Source organism: Aethalodelphis obliquidens, unplaced genomic scaffold (assembly GCF_003676395.1).
Source record: "Aethalodelphis obliquidens isolate GAN/ISIS:26980383/991018 unplaced genomic scaffold, ASM367639v1 scaffold51, whole genome shotgun sequence".
NCBI classification, from domain to species: Eukaryota; Metazoa; Chordata; class Mammalia; order Artiodactyla; family Delphinidae; genus Aethalodelphis; species Aethalodelphis obliquidens.
In genome coordinates, this window is record NW_020837995.1 from 9,895,937 (window position 1) to 9,913,075 (window position 17,139).

The following is a 17,139-nucleotide window of genomic DNA, read 5'->3' on the forward strand; positions in this document are numbered from 1 at the left end:
TTTATCTCCCTGCTTTGCACGTCATCTGAGCCCGCAGTAGACAGTCAAAACACGGTTGTTGAAAGCCGAATAAAACCAAAGGCAGGCTTAATTTTTAAATTACAGAGTGGGTCAATGTCACAGAATACAAATATTCTGGCTCTGAGAACTAAAATTTAAAGCAAGGGCCAGCAAAGTACTGCCTGGGGTCAAATCCAGTCCTCCACCTGTTTTTGTAAATTACCCTTTACGGGTACACAGCCACACCCATTCATTTACATGCTGTCTACAGCTGCTCTTTTGCTACAGTAGCAGAGTACAGTAGTCACCACAGAGATGTTATGACCTGCAAAGCCTAAAACATATACTATTTGTGTAAGTCAATAAGGTAGAGGGTACCTGGAGAAAGAGAACCAGTCATGGTTTTCTTGATATAAGAGAAGCCATTTTTGGCCTAAGCCATTTTGTGAGCTAAGCCTGGCCACAACGCTTGTCCTTGGACAGATCTCAGTAATACCGATCTTAAGGGAACAAAAGAACAAACCTTCAGCAGGCAAGAGAAGTAACAATAACAAAGATAAAAAATCAGGTGAAAAGACTCCCAGTTCTGTTTCAGTGGTAAAGATTAGCCTCGCTTTCTTGAGATTTTGCAGAATTTAACCCCCTCTAAGGTGCTCAACCACCAGATCAACTGGAACCTAAGGGATGATGATGTTGACCTTTTCAGACCCTCAGTCGCTTCACTCAGCTAACGCTTGGACTCTCAACTATCCAAGGCCCTTCATGAATATGCATGGACCCTTAGCTTAAAAACTTCCCCAACTTTGCTGTTTGGGGAGACAGTGCTTTGGGAAAGATCCCTAGTGTTTTCCTTACTTGTTGCAAGTAATAAATCCTTCCTTCTCCCACTCTCTGCCTTGGTTGTGTCTTTTGGCTCAACACCCACTAAGAGGCAAACCCAGTTTTCAGGTAACATTTAGTCCTTTTTTTGGAACAAGTTGGCTGACTCCTGATTTAAAGGAAAGTTGAAAAACTTAGAAATGAAATACAGTAAGTCCCCTACGTACGAACCTTCCAAGTTGCGAACTTTAGAAGATGCGAATGCGTGTTCCATCAACATCAGGCGTGAGTGAAATTGCAGCTTGACCTCTGATTGTGTTAGCTGGCTACCTAGGCTAACTTTGTTGGACACCGAGGCTAACTTTGCTGGACTTACGAACGGGCTGTCAGAATGGAACTTGTTCGTATGTAGGGGACTTACTGTAAACCCTGTTTTGATCTTCTGGTTTCTCTTCTTATCCCACCACAGAACCTGACCAGGTACCTTCCTCCCTCCCAATTGCACCGGTGAAGGGTAGCAGAATATGCCACCCCAAAATATGCTACACTGGCACAAGGATTATTTTGAGTTGAAGGTAACTGAGAAGAAGCAGATACAAGAAAAGCTCTCTGCTCTCCACCATCTGCCAAAGAGCCAGACACAAATTTACAAAGGTGCCTCCCATCTCCTCTCTATCAAGGACAATATTTAATCAATTTAGAGACAACTCAAGACCCATATCAGCCCACAGACTGCACCAGAGGAATCTACATAACAAACATCTCTAATTAGTTCCCCCATATATTTGCCTTCCCATAATTTGCCACTGTAGAAACTCAAAGTCCTTTTCCTTTGTCTTGTTGCTTCTCTGATTTACAGGTCCCCATACAATCAACCTAAGATGGGTAGAGTTAAAAAGAATTTTTTCCTCCTTTACACCAGTAAGATACTCTTTTTTTCCCAATATGTTACCCTTGCTACAGGTTCCAAAGAGAAGGCTCTATTTCCACACTTACATTAAGCTATTCACTATGATAAGTTATATATTAGGTTGAAAGCTATGAAATTTTGTTTTTTCTAATATAGCCAAATAATGACAATTTAATATGGTTCAACCTACTCTGGCATTAATAGCTGACTTCTATACTCTGTAGCTCCAGGGTATAATATCCAAACACATCAATTTTCCACAGAGAACACAAATAAAATTAGGAAAAGGGAGCAAGGTACTTTTTTCCCCATTAGAGGGCACTCTAACAGAATAAACGTCAAATACTTTTAGTTATTCTACATTTTTACTGACAAAGAAATATTTGATTAAAGTTTTAGTTTTCAAAGTCCTTGCATCTGACCCCAACAATTTTGTGAGATGCTTTATGGAAGAGGAAACTGACATTGGAAAGGACCTACTCATAGTCACGTGACTGGGGAGAAGTAAAACCTGACTCAAGCCCAGGTCCCCTCTGTCCTAGTCCACCCCGCAGAAGTTTAACAAGATCTTTAACATCAATGGCTCTTAATTTTTTTTTCCTACTACCATACCATTTACATGAGAATTTTACTCTCATTGTAATATTTCTTATTTCTGGTATGAGTCTCCAAGAAGTGAGAAGGGAAAAAACATCTAGCCTCACCTCCCAGATGGGGGTAGGGAAATACAGTCTGAAAAAAAGAGAAAACCCTGGAGATTCTCACAAGTTTCTCCCCACTTTTCCACTGCACTACTGCCAACCTGCAGTCACTCTTTTAACGGTCCAGTTTTAGTATATGTGCCACTGAAGCAAGCACTCTTTTAATGGTCCAGGAATCACTGATTTTACAGTGTATACATATATATATATATTTTTTTTTTATATGAGCAGTAAGCCACCTCGTACTTTGTTCTGAAAAGCTGCCACTTACCAACATCCTTCCGAATCCTATAGAGAAGAAGATGACCTTGTTTTGTTCCAACAAGCAGCCATTCCTCTGGAAAAGAAAAGGACCATCAGCTTTAGTAAGACCCTATTTCTTTAGCTGGAGGTTATAATCAGAAATCAAAGGGTTGAGAAAATGAGTTGCTTTTGATAGTAGGTGTTTTGCAAAACTAAGGAATGTTTATATTCAAGAAATGTTTGAGGGACTTCCCTGGCGGTCCAGTGGTTAAGACTGCACTTCCACTGCAGGGGGCACAGGTTCGATCCCTGGTTGGGGAACTGAGATCCCACACGCCGTGCCGTGCAGCCAAAAAAAAAAAAAAAAAGAGAGAAAGAAATGTTTCAGAATCAACTAATTGAAGAAATATTTATTGAACTAGGTGAGACATATTAGAGAATGAAAAATGTCCCTGGCTTCATTGTTTCAGAATGAAACTGACCAAAAATTTCATGGAAGTTTATAAAATCATAAAATGGGTAGTATAAACATAAAACTAGGTATCTGATCTCAGAAATAACAGCTAAAAGGCATCCTTTGAAGGTTTGATGATTTTACTTTAGGAAAAATAAGAAGTGCCATAGCATATTAAACTTACAGAATTCATTACCTCAAAACATGGTCTAACAGATAATAATAAGTGTTGCCAAAGACGTGAAGAAACTGGAACCCTCACGCATTGTTGGCAGGAAAATAAAATGGTGCAGCCCTTTGAAAAACAGTCTGATACTTCCATAAAAGACTAAACATAGAGTTATCATATGACCCAGGAATTCCACCCATGGGCATACACACAACAGAAATGAAAACATATGTCCACACAAAAACTTGTACATAAATGTTCATAGGAGTATTATTCACAATAGCCAAAAGGTGGAAAGAACCCAAGTATCCATCAACTGATGAATGGATAAACAAAATGTGACGTATCCATACAATGGACTATTAGCCATTAAAAGGAATGAAGTGCTGATATATGCTACAATAGGATGGATCCGACAACATTATGCTAAATAAAAGAAGCCAGACAAAAAAGGCTACATATTGCATGATTCTATTACATGAAATGTCCTGGATAGGCAAATCTAGAGACAGAAAGATCAGTGGTTGCCTGGGGTTCGTAGGCTTAGGAAAATGGGGCTGGTGGGACTGGGGAAAAAGAAACGGGGTTTCTTTTTAGGGTGATGAAAATGTTCTAAAATTGTGGCAATACTTGCACAACTCTGTGAATGTACTAAAAACCACTGAATTGTACACTTTAAATGGGTGAATTGTATGGTATATGGATTACATCTCAATAAAGCTATTATTTAAAATTTAAAAAATGATGGTCTAGGCCAGTGGTTCTTAAACTTTGGTGTGTATCAGAATTATCTGGGGATTTATTAAAACAGATTGCTAGGCCCTGCCCTCAAGTTTCTGATTCAGTAGGTCTGGAAGTGGGCCTGGGGATCTGCATTTCTAACAAGTCCCCAAGTGATGCTGATGCTGTTTGTTCAGGGACAGCATTTTGGGAGACATCGGTCTAGGCTAAAAGGCAAAAGGTTCTGAAAGGACTTAAATAATTACTCTGACAGATTTATATTAAATCACTAAGGGAAGTTAAGCTTGTACTTCCTCAGGTTTTTGAGGTTGTAACAGTCACTTATTCCTTTCATAAACTCTTGATCTTTTGCAAAATAAAATATTAGATAATGACATAAATAGATAAACTTTATAGAACATGCGTTGTGTTCCAGGAAATGCTAAGCACTTATCATAGGTTATAACAACTATCCTTTGACTTATGTCCTTTTCTTAAATCCCCATTTTATAGATGAGAAAGTTGAGGCCTAGGTAACTTGTCCAGAGTCACACATGTAGTAAGATATGTGTAGCAGTGGCAGGATTCCAACTCCAGTCTGTCTGATCCTTAACCCCATGCTACAATGCACTTACTAAGGCATCCCATCTCAAAAGAATAGGTGTCAGCCAGAGGCTGTCTGAAAGACAATGGTCATGTTTATAAAAACAGGTCAGGAGCCACATCAGGAACATTTCTCCAGGTTGATGTCCTTAACCTTCCAGAAAAAGACAGTGACTCTGTCCTCTTTTGGGTTTTAAAGTAAAGGCAGAGCACAGAAAGTTAAGACACAGTGTGCTCTCAATGACATAAGTGGAAATCAGAAATAACACTAGCTCCAATGGAACACTGGTGATTTATGTCGGAGCAGAACAGGGTGAAAAAAAGAAAAGAATTCAGTTCACAATGCTTGCTTTGCAAATGATATTATGTTTAGAACTTTACTTATAGATATCACTGTATTGAGCAATTGAAAATATTAAAGTTGATTTTTAGGACACCCACTAATGTTTCAAATACAAATAAAATGAAGTAGAATCTTTTTTAATTCACTTATAACATATAGAAAAATCTATAGCAAAAAGGCCACCATAATGTTCACCATCTTCCCCATCCTCTCCACTGTGACCCCCAAGCCCCTGCCAGTTCCTATTTTTCTTTACCTCTTTCAAAACAGCTTCATCTCCCACCCTGGTCTGCAAGGCCTATCAATTTTACCTCTACAAGGTACCCGGCAACAGCCCTCCCCAACAGAGTCTCTCCGGGGACCCCTCAGCTGGTCTCACTCTATGTGTACTTCCGTGTTTGCTATCTGTTACCTTACAGCATAGCTCCAATGCTGTCACACTGGGGCTTAAAAAAATCCTCATGAAGCTGTACTACCAAAATATGAAGCCAAACTCCTAAGTATGACTTTTAAGAGTCTGCTTTCCATTTTTATTGAAATGTTTATTTACCAATAGATGTTTCTATCAAATGTCTACTCTGTTGGTCATGAAATTGAATCAGACAAATTCACTGAAATTAAAAAAAAAATTAAATTGAAATTTTATTTGACCTTTCTCAAGCATTCCTTTGGAGATGCTGAGGAAAATGCATTTCTCATACATGCAAAGTATTGTTAACAGCTTTCTTTTAACTAGTAAAAGCACCACACACATACTCATTCCTAACCTCAAACTCATAAGGAAAAACAGTGGGGACTTCCCTGGTGGCGTGGTGATTAAGAATCCGCCTGCCAATGCAGGGGACACGGGTTCGATCCCTGGTCCAGGAAGATCCCACATGTCACGGAGCAACTAAGCCCGTGCGCCACAACTACTGAAGCCCACACGCCTAGAGCCCGTGCTCCACTGCAATGAGAAGCCCACGCACCGCAATGAAGAGTAGCTCCCGCTCGCCGCAACTAGAGAGAGCCCACACGCACCAATGAAGATCCAATGCAGACAAAAATAAATAAGTTAATTAAATTTATTAAAAAGAAAAGAAAAACAGTGTATCACCCAGGGGTAATGATGGCACAGAGCTCTGAAGAGGCTTGATTTGGTTACAGACGTCAGTGGGGGCTCAGATGGCCAGAGGACCTGACCCAGGCTGGCCTGTGCACACTCTATGTCATCATATAACACAGCCGTGCACACAAGACACAGAAAATGAAAAGCCTGCAGAGCAGGCAGAGCACGGGATAGACAGTCCCTTCTGAGACTCAACATTGCACATCAGAAAGTGGAACACACTACACAAACGGTAACACATGCAAAAACAAACAAGAGTCAGCCCTAGAAAATTCCTGATGGCCTAATCCTGAGCCACAGGTTAGACATGATTCATCCTGGGAAGGAAGGTAGAGCCCTCTAGCTCACAATTACCCTAGTGAAGCTCCATCCAACGTTGCAACCCAGTCCAAACTCATGTGATAAACAACCACTGCTGAACACAGCAGGGAGTACACAGACGAACAGGGTAGTGGGCACTTCTCTTCTTTGGGTCATACGGCAAAGAACAGTGTTTCTCAAAGCATCAGCCCCTGTTTAGCTGCATCAGAATCACTTGGACTTACTAAAATGCACATTCCTAAGCCCTGCTCCCAGAGATTCCGATGCAATGATTCTGTGGTGGTGCCCCAAAATCTGCATTTTTTAATTACATGAGACATTTACCTAGTTCCAAAGCTAAAACTATGAGAATTCCCTCCTTGTCCACTTCCCCGTTTTCTTCCTTCTGCTATAGGTAACTTTTTTTTTTTTTTTTTTGCAGTACGCGGGCCTCTCACTGTTGTGGCCTCTCCCGTTGCGGAGCACCGGCTCCGGACGCGCAGGCTCAGCTGCCATGGCTCATGGGCCCAGCTGCTCCGCGGCAATGTGGAATCTTCCCGGACCGGGGCACGAACCCGTGTCCCCTGCATCGGCAGGCGGACTCTCAACCACTGCGCCATCAGGGAAGCCCTATGGGTAACCATTTTAATCATTCTTGATTTATTTTTCCATTGTTTCTTTGGAAAATATAAATAAAAATGATTGGGTATACACACACACAGATACACACACACACCCTACATTTTTTATAGGCTCTGAATATACATCAAAGTTTGAGAAACAGGCTCTAGAATCAGACATGATTTACTGGATGTGACCTTGGAAAAACTACTTAAATTTTCAGGTTCTTCTTCTGCAAAATGGAGTTGTTATTATTTCATAAATGCTTAATACAGATTAGTACTCAGTAATGGAAGCCATTACTACTATTAATTAATTAAGCAAATATTTAATAAGTATCCATTATGAGTCAGGAACTGTTCTAGGCACTGCAAATAAACCTATGTACAAAACAAAGTTACTGCTCTGAAGAAATTTATATTCTAATATGGAATGAGAGAGACAATAATAACATATAAAATAGCATTAGGTGGCAATCTGTGAAAGAAGATAAGGCTGAGTAAAAGAGTAGCACATTGGTGGATGTGGTATTTTCTTTTATATAGAATAGTTAGGGAAGGTCTTGCAGATTTATGTGACATTTCAGCAAATGAAATGAGGAAGGAGCCATGTAATACCTAGGACAAGAGAGTGCCAGGCAGAGGAAACAGCAAGTGCAAAGGCCCTGAGATAGTTACATGCTTTTGTGCTCATGGAACAAGGAAGACAGTGTAACTAGTATCAGAAAGGAGCAAGGGATAAGAACAAAGGGGATAAAATCAGGGAAGTAACCAGAGGCCTGATCATGACAGGTGCTGTGATGACAGGTGTTGTTATTCTAGCTGTGATGTGAAGCTACTGGAGGGTTTTGAGCAGAGGAGAGATGCAATTAGATTAAGTTTTCAAAGGATCACTCTACCTCTGTGTGGCTAAAATACTGCAAAGGCACAATGGCAAACCCAGGGTAATCAGTTAGAAGACTACTACAGTAATTCAGATGAGAGAGACTGGTGTCTTCGTCAACAGTAGTTAACAGCAGAGATGGAGAGAAGTGACTGGATTGTGGAATTTTTCAGGAGGTGGAGCAGACAAGATTTGCTGATGGATTGGATGTGGTGTATAAGAGAATAAGAGAAGCCAAGAATAATTCCAATGATTTGGGCCTTAACCAAATGGGCAAACAGAAATGCCATATGCTGAGCTATGGGATACAGGGGGACAGGCATGTTTTGAAATCAAGAACTGTTTTGGCCATGCAACCAGATATCCAAATGAAGATGCTGAAGAGGCAGCTGGATTCTACAACTACAGAGTTTCAGGAGAAGTCATCATCAGTATTTTCCTCATTTCCATATCCCAGGAGATGGATTACGGTGGCTCTGTGACATCTTCCACCTCCAATATTGTCTGGCTCTCCAGAAGCCTGGAGGTTCCTGGATGAACTTTCCGCCTAAGGTCATGGTGTAGATAGAAGGGGTAACAACTAGAAATAGCAATATTTAGTGCTGGTAAAGTCTGAAAATAAAGTAGTTTTGAGGCACAAGGCAGTAAATGGCCTCTTGTAGCCAATACCTATCACAGCATCCTAGTAGGCAATGGGTGTTTCTCCTGTTTGCTTGGAGATCAGGCAGAGTGAAAGCTATCTACCATTTCAAAAACTGTATTTCTGGAAAGCACAGGTTCAGGCAATCTTCACTGACACGAACCGGAGTTGGTGAAAGAGACTGAGATATGTGTACTGCTAGTCCCACAGGGTATCAGAGTCAAGAATTCTGACAAGCTAAGTACAGTGTGATAAGTAGCTGCATCCATCCTTTTCAGAAGTATATGTCCGAGGCTGAGTGGAATACCCCTCCCTCCACGTTCCCATGTTAGGCAGCATATGTCTCTAGTATCATTTATCTTGCATCGTAGTCTGTTCATATTTCTTTGCCTGCCATGTTGTGTCCTAGGAGCACAGGCATTGTTTCTTATTCATCCTTGTATTCTTGTCTCTAGCAGAGAGACTGGTCCATGTAGGCACTTAATACATACTTGATGAAGAAACAGGAGAATGAGCCCCTTTGTGCTGAGTGTCAGGTCTTTCATTTTTTCAATTTCTTTATTTCTCCTCTATTTATTTTTAATTTTTACTGAGAGCATTTAATGACAGAAAAATGGCGGTTTTCTTGAGACATCTGGAGGAAGAAGGATTCTCTCCTTAACCCTAGGACAGCTTGCTGTGGAGGTGTGACTTTAAAGAGGCCCAGAGCTAAACAACAAGGTCCTACTGTAGAGAACAGGGAACTATATTCAATATCCTGTGATAAACCATAATGGAAAAGAATATGAAAAATAATGTGTATATATATATATATATATATATATATAACTAAATCACTTTGCTGTACAGTAGAAATTAACACAACATTGTAAATCAACTATACTTCAATAAAAAAAAAAAAAGAGGTCCAGGGCTGCTAAAGGCTGGGGTGGTGGTGAGGGGCACACATTAATAAGAAGATCTAGAGTGAAAGCACCTTACTGAAACGGATGTGGAGAACTCTGACTAGGTGGCACTGTCTACAGATAATGAATAGGACACCAGCTTCCACCAGGCCCATCATGGGTACCTGGCTCAATATAAGATCTGATTGAGGGTTGAGCCACCTTTTTATGGCCCTTGATTTCTAGGACCTGGACATTAACAGGAAAGACTGAAATTACTTCTGTTTGGTCTTTGGTTATCAGACACACACTCACAGATAGGAGCATAATGTTTGTAGTTAAGAGTCAAGGTTTATTTCAGAAACCATTTGTATTCTGGAGCAGAGAAGAGATACCTGACCCAGCTTTCTGCACTGGCCAATCCCAAAAGGATCATGCAAGTTTTTATAGGTTAGGTTTCATGACAGCCTGGAATGATGCTCTTCTACCTAGAAAAGCTAGGTAACTTGGGCATTTTGACTATAAGGCAATCAACCACTCGGCTAGATTAAGAGTGGAGAGTAACAAGTTAGCTACAGTAATTAGAAGTAAGCGATGAGCGATCATTACGGGGGAAAATACATAGCTGTTAACTTGTTCAATGCAAAAAAAACAAACCATCAAAAGCTCCACCACCCTCGCTGTCAACACTGCTCTGCCCTCCCTCATCCTAGGCCCCTCTCTGACGGCGTTCGACCGCAGTCCACACAGCCAGACTCCCGTCCACTTCCCTCGCCTCGTGAAAGGTCCCAGCCGCTCCCGCGCTGACCCCGCCTGGCCCCTCGGCTCACCCCAGGCAGCCAGACAGTCGATCTGCAGAGGCAGCTTTTCTAGGATCGGCACCGGTTCAAAGGCGTCGTGCATGGCGGCGGGCGGAGTCGCCGCCGCCGCAGTCTCTCCCGGACTGTGCCGGGTCGGGTGTGGGGACGGAATCAGCCCAAGGGAAGAGCCGGGACCCCTGCTACTGGCTCTTGGGCAATAGAGCCATCATCAACACCGGACTTCCTGCAGAGCCAAGCCCGCCCCTTCCGCAACCGAAGCCCCGCCCCTTCCGCTCCGATTCCTAGAGCACACTCGAGGAATGCCCTGGTGGCTGAGACTGCGTTTCACCCTGGACCGACCTTCTCCATCGTGGAGTGCGAGTGGCCGTGCGCTTAACAAGAAGGAAAAAGGATTTTAATCTTACAACTGTCTTGGGCAGCATAGGGTAGTGAAGAATTCAGGCTCTGGTGTCGGTTAGACCTGGGATGGAGACGTACCATTTAGGAAATGAGCTAAGTAGCTGTGGCGTTTAAGAAACAATCTCTAGAAGTCTTAGTTTCCTTATCTGCAAAATGATGGTAGTGTTGTGTACCTATCTAACGTGTGAGCGCTTGGCAACGGCTAACAATCTAAGCACTCAATGGTAGTTTTAGTATTACCATTATAAACCCAATTAGTTCGAGTACCTTACCCTTGTATTTTACGGGTTAGTCTAAGCCTGTGGTTCTCAAAGTGTGGTCCCTAGATCAGCATCACCTGGGAACTTGTTAGGCAATCTCAGACCTCATTCCAGCCCTACTGACTCAAAAACTGTGGAGTGGGGAGTCCAGTAATCATTTAATAAGTCCCCAAGGAGAGTCCATGAACTTTAAAGTTTGAGAACCAATGCAAGAATGGTCTGTATCTGGCAGTTTAGCCCCAAGAAAACAGCAGACATGTCATAAAATTAAGCATTTGATTTAAAGAAAAATATAAAAGAAAAAAAGAGTGAGTCTATGATGTAAGGTGTTAAAAAACAAAAACCCACTGACTGGCCCTGGTCACTTTTACAGTCTCTTCATCTGTAAATTAGGAATACTGTCCCATCTTTATCAAATGCTGTTTCTGATAATCAAATGAAATATTTTCAAGTAGTAAGAAACAGAAAAATTGCTAAACAAATCTTGTGGTTCTATGTGGTTTTCACCATAGAAACTGAACAACTTGAAAATTTAGAATTACCAGCTGCTGTGCTAGAAGAAGGCCGAATATCTTGTAGTTCCAGACCCAAGGACCAAGACCAAAATAAACAATGTAAACTCTAAGGTAACAGGTCAGTGTGATACTACAAATTCCTTCTGAACCTCTTCTAGGAACTGATACACTATAACCAAGCAAAGTAACACAAGAAGCCATAAGAGAAAGCAGAAAGAATAATCAACCTATAGAATTTGTGCTATACACTCCTGCTTAAAACAACAGGTTCTTGGGAATTCCCAGGTGGTCCAGTGGTTAGGACTTGGCACTTTCACTGCCAAGGCCCAGGTTCAATTCCTGGTCAGGAAACTAAGACCCTGCAAGCCACATGACATGGCCGGGGTGGGTTTTTTTTTTTTTTTTAGTCTAGTCTCAAGTTAATATCTAACCAGTCTCGAAAAATATTTGACCAACTATCCTGCTGCATTATGCTACTGTTCACTTGCTAAGTTTCACTGTGGAAGAACAAGCACACGAAGTTAACACCAGCCTTTTGCAAATGGGTTAACCTGAGAATAGTCAGTTCTTCATATTGTTTCTTAGAGATACTATCTAGGTGATATTTTGTTGTTGTTAATCACCATACCAAACAACTATAGAGAAATGTTACATAAATATTTAACACTTTAGTGAAGATTGTAGTAGTGTGGTCACTGCTTTGAGCGGAAAATAAGACAACATAGAATAAAAACCATGGAAGGAAAATTCTACAGGAGAGAGTTTGGGAGAAAGAAGGGTCTTTAAAGAAAGTCTGGAGAAAAAGTGAGAAAAAGATATCAATTTTGTTAAAATTTTTTAATATTAAAAAGTGGCATGAACTTTCTATGTAGAACAAAAAATCTTGGGAAGGCAAAATTGGACAAAATCATTCAAACAAATATAGTGCTTCAAATGAATCCCATCACCTTGTGATGTTTCTTATAAACCATCCCTAAACCAACACCAGATACAAGAACAGTCGATCCTAAAGAATGAGCAGCAGTCCAGGGCCTCCACACTATTTCATGCAGAAAAAACTGTTTAAGCCAGAAGGACCTGTTTCCTTTGTATTAGCTCCTGCTTCTGAAGCATTATAATCCCTTTAACAGGGTGCTCACTCACATGCACTTACGACGGAGTGCCTTTCTGCATCTAGTGCAACACCCAGTAAAAGGCATGAAGACAAGCAAAGCATTGCCTAGGACTCTGCAATGCTGCCCTTGAAGGCTTACAAAACAGTAGTTAAAAGTTCCGGAGTGTGCACCACATTGCCAGCAATGGGATGTGTCACAATAGCAGATGTCAAAAGAGTTAAGCTAATATTTCTCTCTAAAGTACATCTGAAATAGAAAAATCTTTAATATACACCGTTTGTAAACAAAATTGCACTTGATTTTGCTTTTTCAAATGATCCAAATCACACTGTAACAGTCTCTCTCTTTCTTTCTTTTTTTTTTTTTGGTTGTTCTTTTAATCATTGTTAGAACCATGGCTCCTTAACGCAGAAGGACTCCTTTTTCTCAAAACTACCTCTGCAAGATTTAACCTTGGCTTCCCAGGAAATGCAAAAATAATTAACAATTTCCCCCATCACCTATGTAACTCCCTAAATAAATTAAAATTACAGGCAGTTGCTCCTGGATATTACTTATTATGGTGTTGATGTCACAGTTCTTCAGAAGATGTTAAATTTTTTAGTTTGACAGATTAAACAATTTAAACATTATAGAAGGTTTAGGAACAACATACACAAGTTGCATAAACATCCATGTCAGGGTGTGGGAGGGAAAGGGGCATCAATGCTGCAAATAAAAAACTTGTAGATTTTTCTCATCCTATGACCTTGTTTTCAATAGAATGTTCTCCTTGTTCCAACACCTCTCGCCAGCTCCAATGCACAAAGATCAAGGAACAGATCAGGATGTCATTGCCTCCTTTAATCCCATGGAGCAGTGTAAAGACTAACACAGAAGCTGATCTCTTCCCAGATACTAGCCATCTTCAGCTGCAAATCTTCCCATTCTTTACTCCATTTTGGACCTTTCAAAGTGCGTGATCATTCGTTCCTAGGGGGAAAAAGGTTATGCTAAGTATATTAATTTTAAATGGTCTACATTCCAAATATCTTTTCCAAAGATGACCACACACACATTTTCTATAAGTACTTGCTTATGTTCATTAAATATTTAGAGCAACGGTTCCTAACCATCTATAAAGATTTTGATACACACAGATGTCCAAGTCCCAAGATTAACTGAAGCAAAACCTCTAGGCTTCTGGACAACAAACCACAAATCAAAGGGAACTGTATGTTTTAGAGTCACTTAAGCTTTAATAAAAATGTGTACGTCCTCTGATTCAGGAATTTAATGAAATAGTCAAGGATGTGGGCAAAGACTTACCCACTAGCATCTCCACTGCAACACTCAAAATATAGGACTGTATAAACAAACTATAGTATATCCTTACAATGAAATATGCTGACTAAAATTACATATGATGAAAAAGTTCTAGAGATCTGTTGCAAAGCAATGTGCATATAAGTCAACACTTTGCACTTGAGAAAGGTTAGAATGGTAGATTTTACGTGTTTTCACCATAATTTTTTTAAATCGTAAAAAAATTACATTTGACTATAAATAGTATTTATAGTATGCCATTTCAATTGAGAAAATTAATGTAATACTATTAAATTTCACAGTAATTATAGTAATTTTACCTTAGAGTATTTTTTCATTTTTCCTTTGCTTCATTTGCTAAGTACCTATAACAAATTTATCCCAAACTCTGACAGAACTGTAAATCCCTTTTCAATATGATCAATTACATCAGATTATCTATCCTTTTCAGGTTTTTTCCCTTAGAAATACTCGTCCCTGAAGCTCTCTGTTCTCCCGCTCCATTCCGGACTAGCTGTTCTCCAAACTTGTTGCCCAGCTGTCACACTCTGAGAATTTCTTACATCATCCTAGGAATTTATCCCTGCCTCTCTGTGTCGGATCCTTTACTTCCTGGATCCGAAGTCTTTCTCTTTTTAGTTCCCTCATTTTATGAATAACATTTTCTAATACTTTCCTGAGAAAGTACACATAGGATGTCAATTATTTTAGTTTTTGCATGACTGAAAACATCTTTGTTTTACCCTTATATTGATAGTTGAGTACAGAATTCTAGTTTGAAAATAATTTTTCTCAGAATTCAAAGACATTGTTCTATTATCTTCTAGCTTCCAACACTGTTGAAGAGTCTGATGCTGTTTTGATTCCTAGTCCTTTATTTAATTTGTTTCTCTTGTAATTCATTGTTCTTTTTCGGTTCTTAAATCATTTTTCCACACAGGAAAATATAAACAGATGAATTCAGTGCCACCAAAAGTACTACAATAAACCCATATTCCCATAAACGGCACAACTGGGTTTCACATACTCAGCCTCCTCTGGCTGAAATATGCGTGTCTGGAGAGTTGGAGCCAACGGGATACCCTGAAGGCAAACTGTTAGCAGAAGATGGCTCCCAAGAGAAAGATCTAGGAACTGCAGAATATACCACAAAAAGCAAAGGCTTGTCTGAAAGGTAGAGTTCTCAATTATCTCAATGCATGCAACAGCTAAGAAATCTGACACTGTGTACTGCACCACACAGCAGGTCAGTGAGAAGTGACCATTTTTTAGCAGTCAATCCAACACAGTAAGTCACAATTGGGCAGAGGCTTTTAAAAGGCTTTCTGAAATCGTCACTCTAGAATAACCTAAACATTCAGAACACGTCTAGAAGTGGTTTCCACGAACTCAGACTGCAATTCTTACATAAAACCTCATGTGAAATCTTCTAGATAAAGTGTATGGAGCCATATTAAAAGACTAATAATCAACATAAACATTAGAGGTACTAATTATCCTTATTATCTGGAGGACAGTGACACAGGTAACACTGCATAGTAGGTAAATTAAAATAACTTTTTTTTTTTTTTTTTTTGCAGTACATGAGCCTCTCACTGTTGTGGCCTCTCCCGTTGCGGAGCACAGGCTCCGGACGTGCAGGCCCAGCGGCCATGGCTCACGGGCCCAGCCGCTCCGCGGCATGTAGGATACTCCCAGACCGGGGCACGAACCCGTGTCCCCTGCATCGGCAGGCTGACTCCCAACCACTGCGCCACCAGGGAAGCCCCAACTTTTCTTTATTATTTTTGCCTAGACTAGATAAGGGTTAAATTTGAATTTCTTAAAGACAAAGGAATTAGTGGAAGAGTATGGTACTGGCTACCCAATTTAAACAAAGACATTCTCAAGTCTGACCACACTTTGTAAGAAATAAAAGGAGGACATGTACAGAAAGGAAACATTCTTGAATATTTTAGTTATAATATTAGTATTTCTCTTTTCATCCTTTGTCAACTATACCAACTATAGTTCATCAGTCCACTACCGAGTCATATAAATAAATCTCCTTGAACAGAAGACTTAAGCCACCAGACCCATAGTTTATGTGCATATGATTTGATTACTAACCTCATCTGAATCCAGAAGGGCTGGAAGTGCTCTGCAGAGAGAAAAACAAACTAAACAATGTAAAATAAAGCCATAAATGGTTCAAAAAGGACAGTGAATAATGACTACAATTTAAAGTTTTTGTAACTACCTAAGATTTGCATCCCATTGAAGACATTTCAGGAAAAGAAAAAGCAAATACAAAAAAAAAAAAAAGAATCACAGTTACTAGAATTGTATGGACTTTAATAGGAACAATGTTTAATTAAAATTATAGGCATGGAAAGGAACTCAAAAATTCCAAAAGGATTATCCCACTGATTTCAGGAAGACCTATAGCTAAATCTTTCTGAGCAGAAGTGTCATCTGAATGAATAATCTGGATTATTTTTGTTTGTATATCATTCCTGGTCTTTATTTTCTAACATCTTTTTAATATTTTTAACACTTCAAATTATTTCAGTAATTTAACCTTTTACTTCTAGAGTTAACTACAAGCATTCTCATTACTATGCTCTTCAGCTCATTCATTTAAAATAATAAAAGTAATACTAACTGTGAAAAAGGATTCTTGTGGTAAGGATTCAAAAACTTACACATCTGTCACAGATGAAGGAACATTCTCTTCTACCCACTTTAAATCATCTTCCTGCTGAGAACATATAAATGCCAGATGTTACCAAAATGCACCAAAATATACATCTCAAGTAACGATCTAAAGAGGTCTCAATTTAGTCTCTTGTCACTCTGAACTAGTATATTCACATAACAGGACAAATAACAGAAAAGTCAAATAATTTAATTTAAAAAACTAAACTATATGAATGAAATATAAAATGATATCCTACATCCCTAAACGCTTTCTTCTCAGTAATCTAATACCTAGAGTTTTTGCTTCATGTAAGCTTTGCTCCTTAAAACTGAGATAAATTCTAAAGCCCTTTTAAATGCAGAGTGAATACACAGTTCTTAAGGAAAAAAAAGCTGACTGAAAAACTCTTGATTTTTTTAAAAAATTGAAGTATACAGGGCTTCCCTGGTGGCACAGCGGTTGAGAGTCCGCCCGCCGATGCAGGGGACACAGGTTTGTGCCCCAGTCCGGGAAGATCCCACATGCCGCGGAGCGGCTAGGCCCGTGAGCCATGGCCGCTGAGCCTGTGCGTCCGGAGGCTGTGCTTCACAACGGGAGAGGCCACAACAGTGAGAGGCCCGCGTACCGAAAAAAAAAAAAAAAAAAAA

At 40.0% G+C, this 17,139-nt stretch overlaps 2 protein-coding genes and 1 non-coding gene across 6 annotated transcripts in view; 1 reads left to right on the forward strand and 2 right to left on the reverse strand.

Moving 5' to 3' along the window:
* VPS39 (VPS39 subunit of HOPS complex) overlaps window positions 1-10,440 on the reverse strand; it is a 46,692-nt gene extending 36,252 nt beyond the window's left edge. Inside the window, exons 1-2 of one of the 2 annotated variants that reach the window (XM_027084017.1) lie at window positions 10,228-10,440; window positions 2,702-2,767 (exon numbers count right to left, since the gene is read on the reverse strand). In XM_027084017.1, the coding sequence (XP_026939818.1) occupies window positions 2,702-2,767; window positions 10,228-10,300 (139 nt within the window). In that variant the 5' untranslated portion in view covers window positions 10,301-10,440. The remainder of the gene's footprint in view (window positions 1-2,701; window positions 2,768-10,227) is intronic. The other variant, XM_027084019.1, reaches the window with a different exon arrangement.
* A 1,231-nt stretch (window positions 10,441-11,671) lies between these two features.
* Window positions 11,672-11,743, forward strand: TRNAE-UUC (transfer RNA glutamic acid (anticodon UUC)). Its single transcript has one exon. It is a non-coding gene; the product is annotated as a tRNA-Glu (tRNA).
* Window positions 11,744-12,210: 467 nt separating this feature from the next.
* Window positions 12,211-17,139, reverse strand: part of TMEM87A (transmembrane protein 87A) — a 43,834-nt gene continuing 38,905 nt past the window's right edge. For all 3 annotated transcript variants that reach the window (XM_027084028.1, XM_027084027.1, XM_027084026.1), the window contains exons 18-20: window positions 16,497-16,552; window positions 15,922-15,952; window positions 12,211-13,479 (exon numbers count right to left, since the gene is read on the reverse strand). In XM_027084028.1, coding sequence (XP_026939829.1) covers window positions 13,438-13,479; window positions 15,922-15,952; window positions 16,497-16,552 — 129 coding nt within the window. In that variant the 3' untranslated portion in view covers window positions 12,211-13,437. The remainder of the gene's footprint in view (window positions 13,480-15,921; window positions 15,953-16,496; window positions 16,553-17,139) is intronic.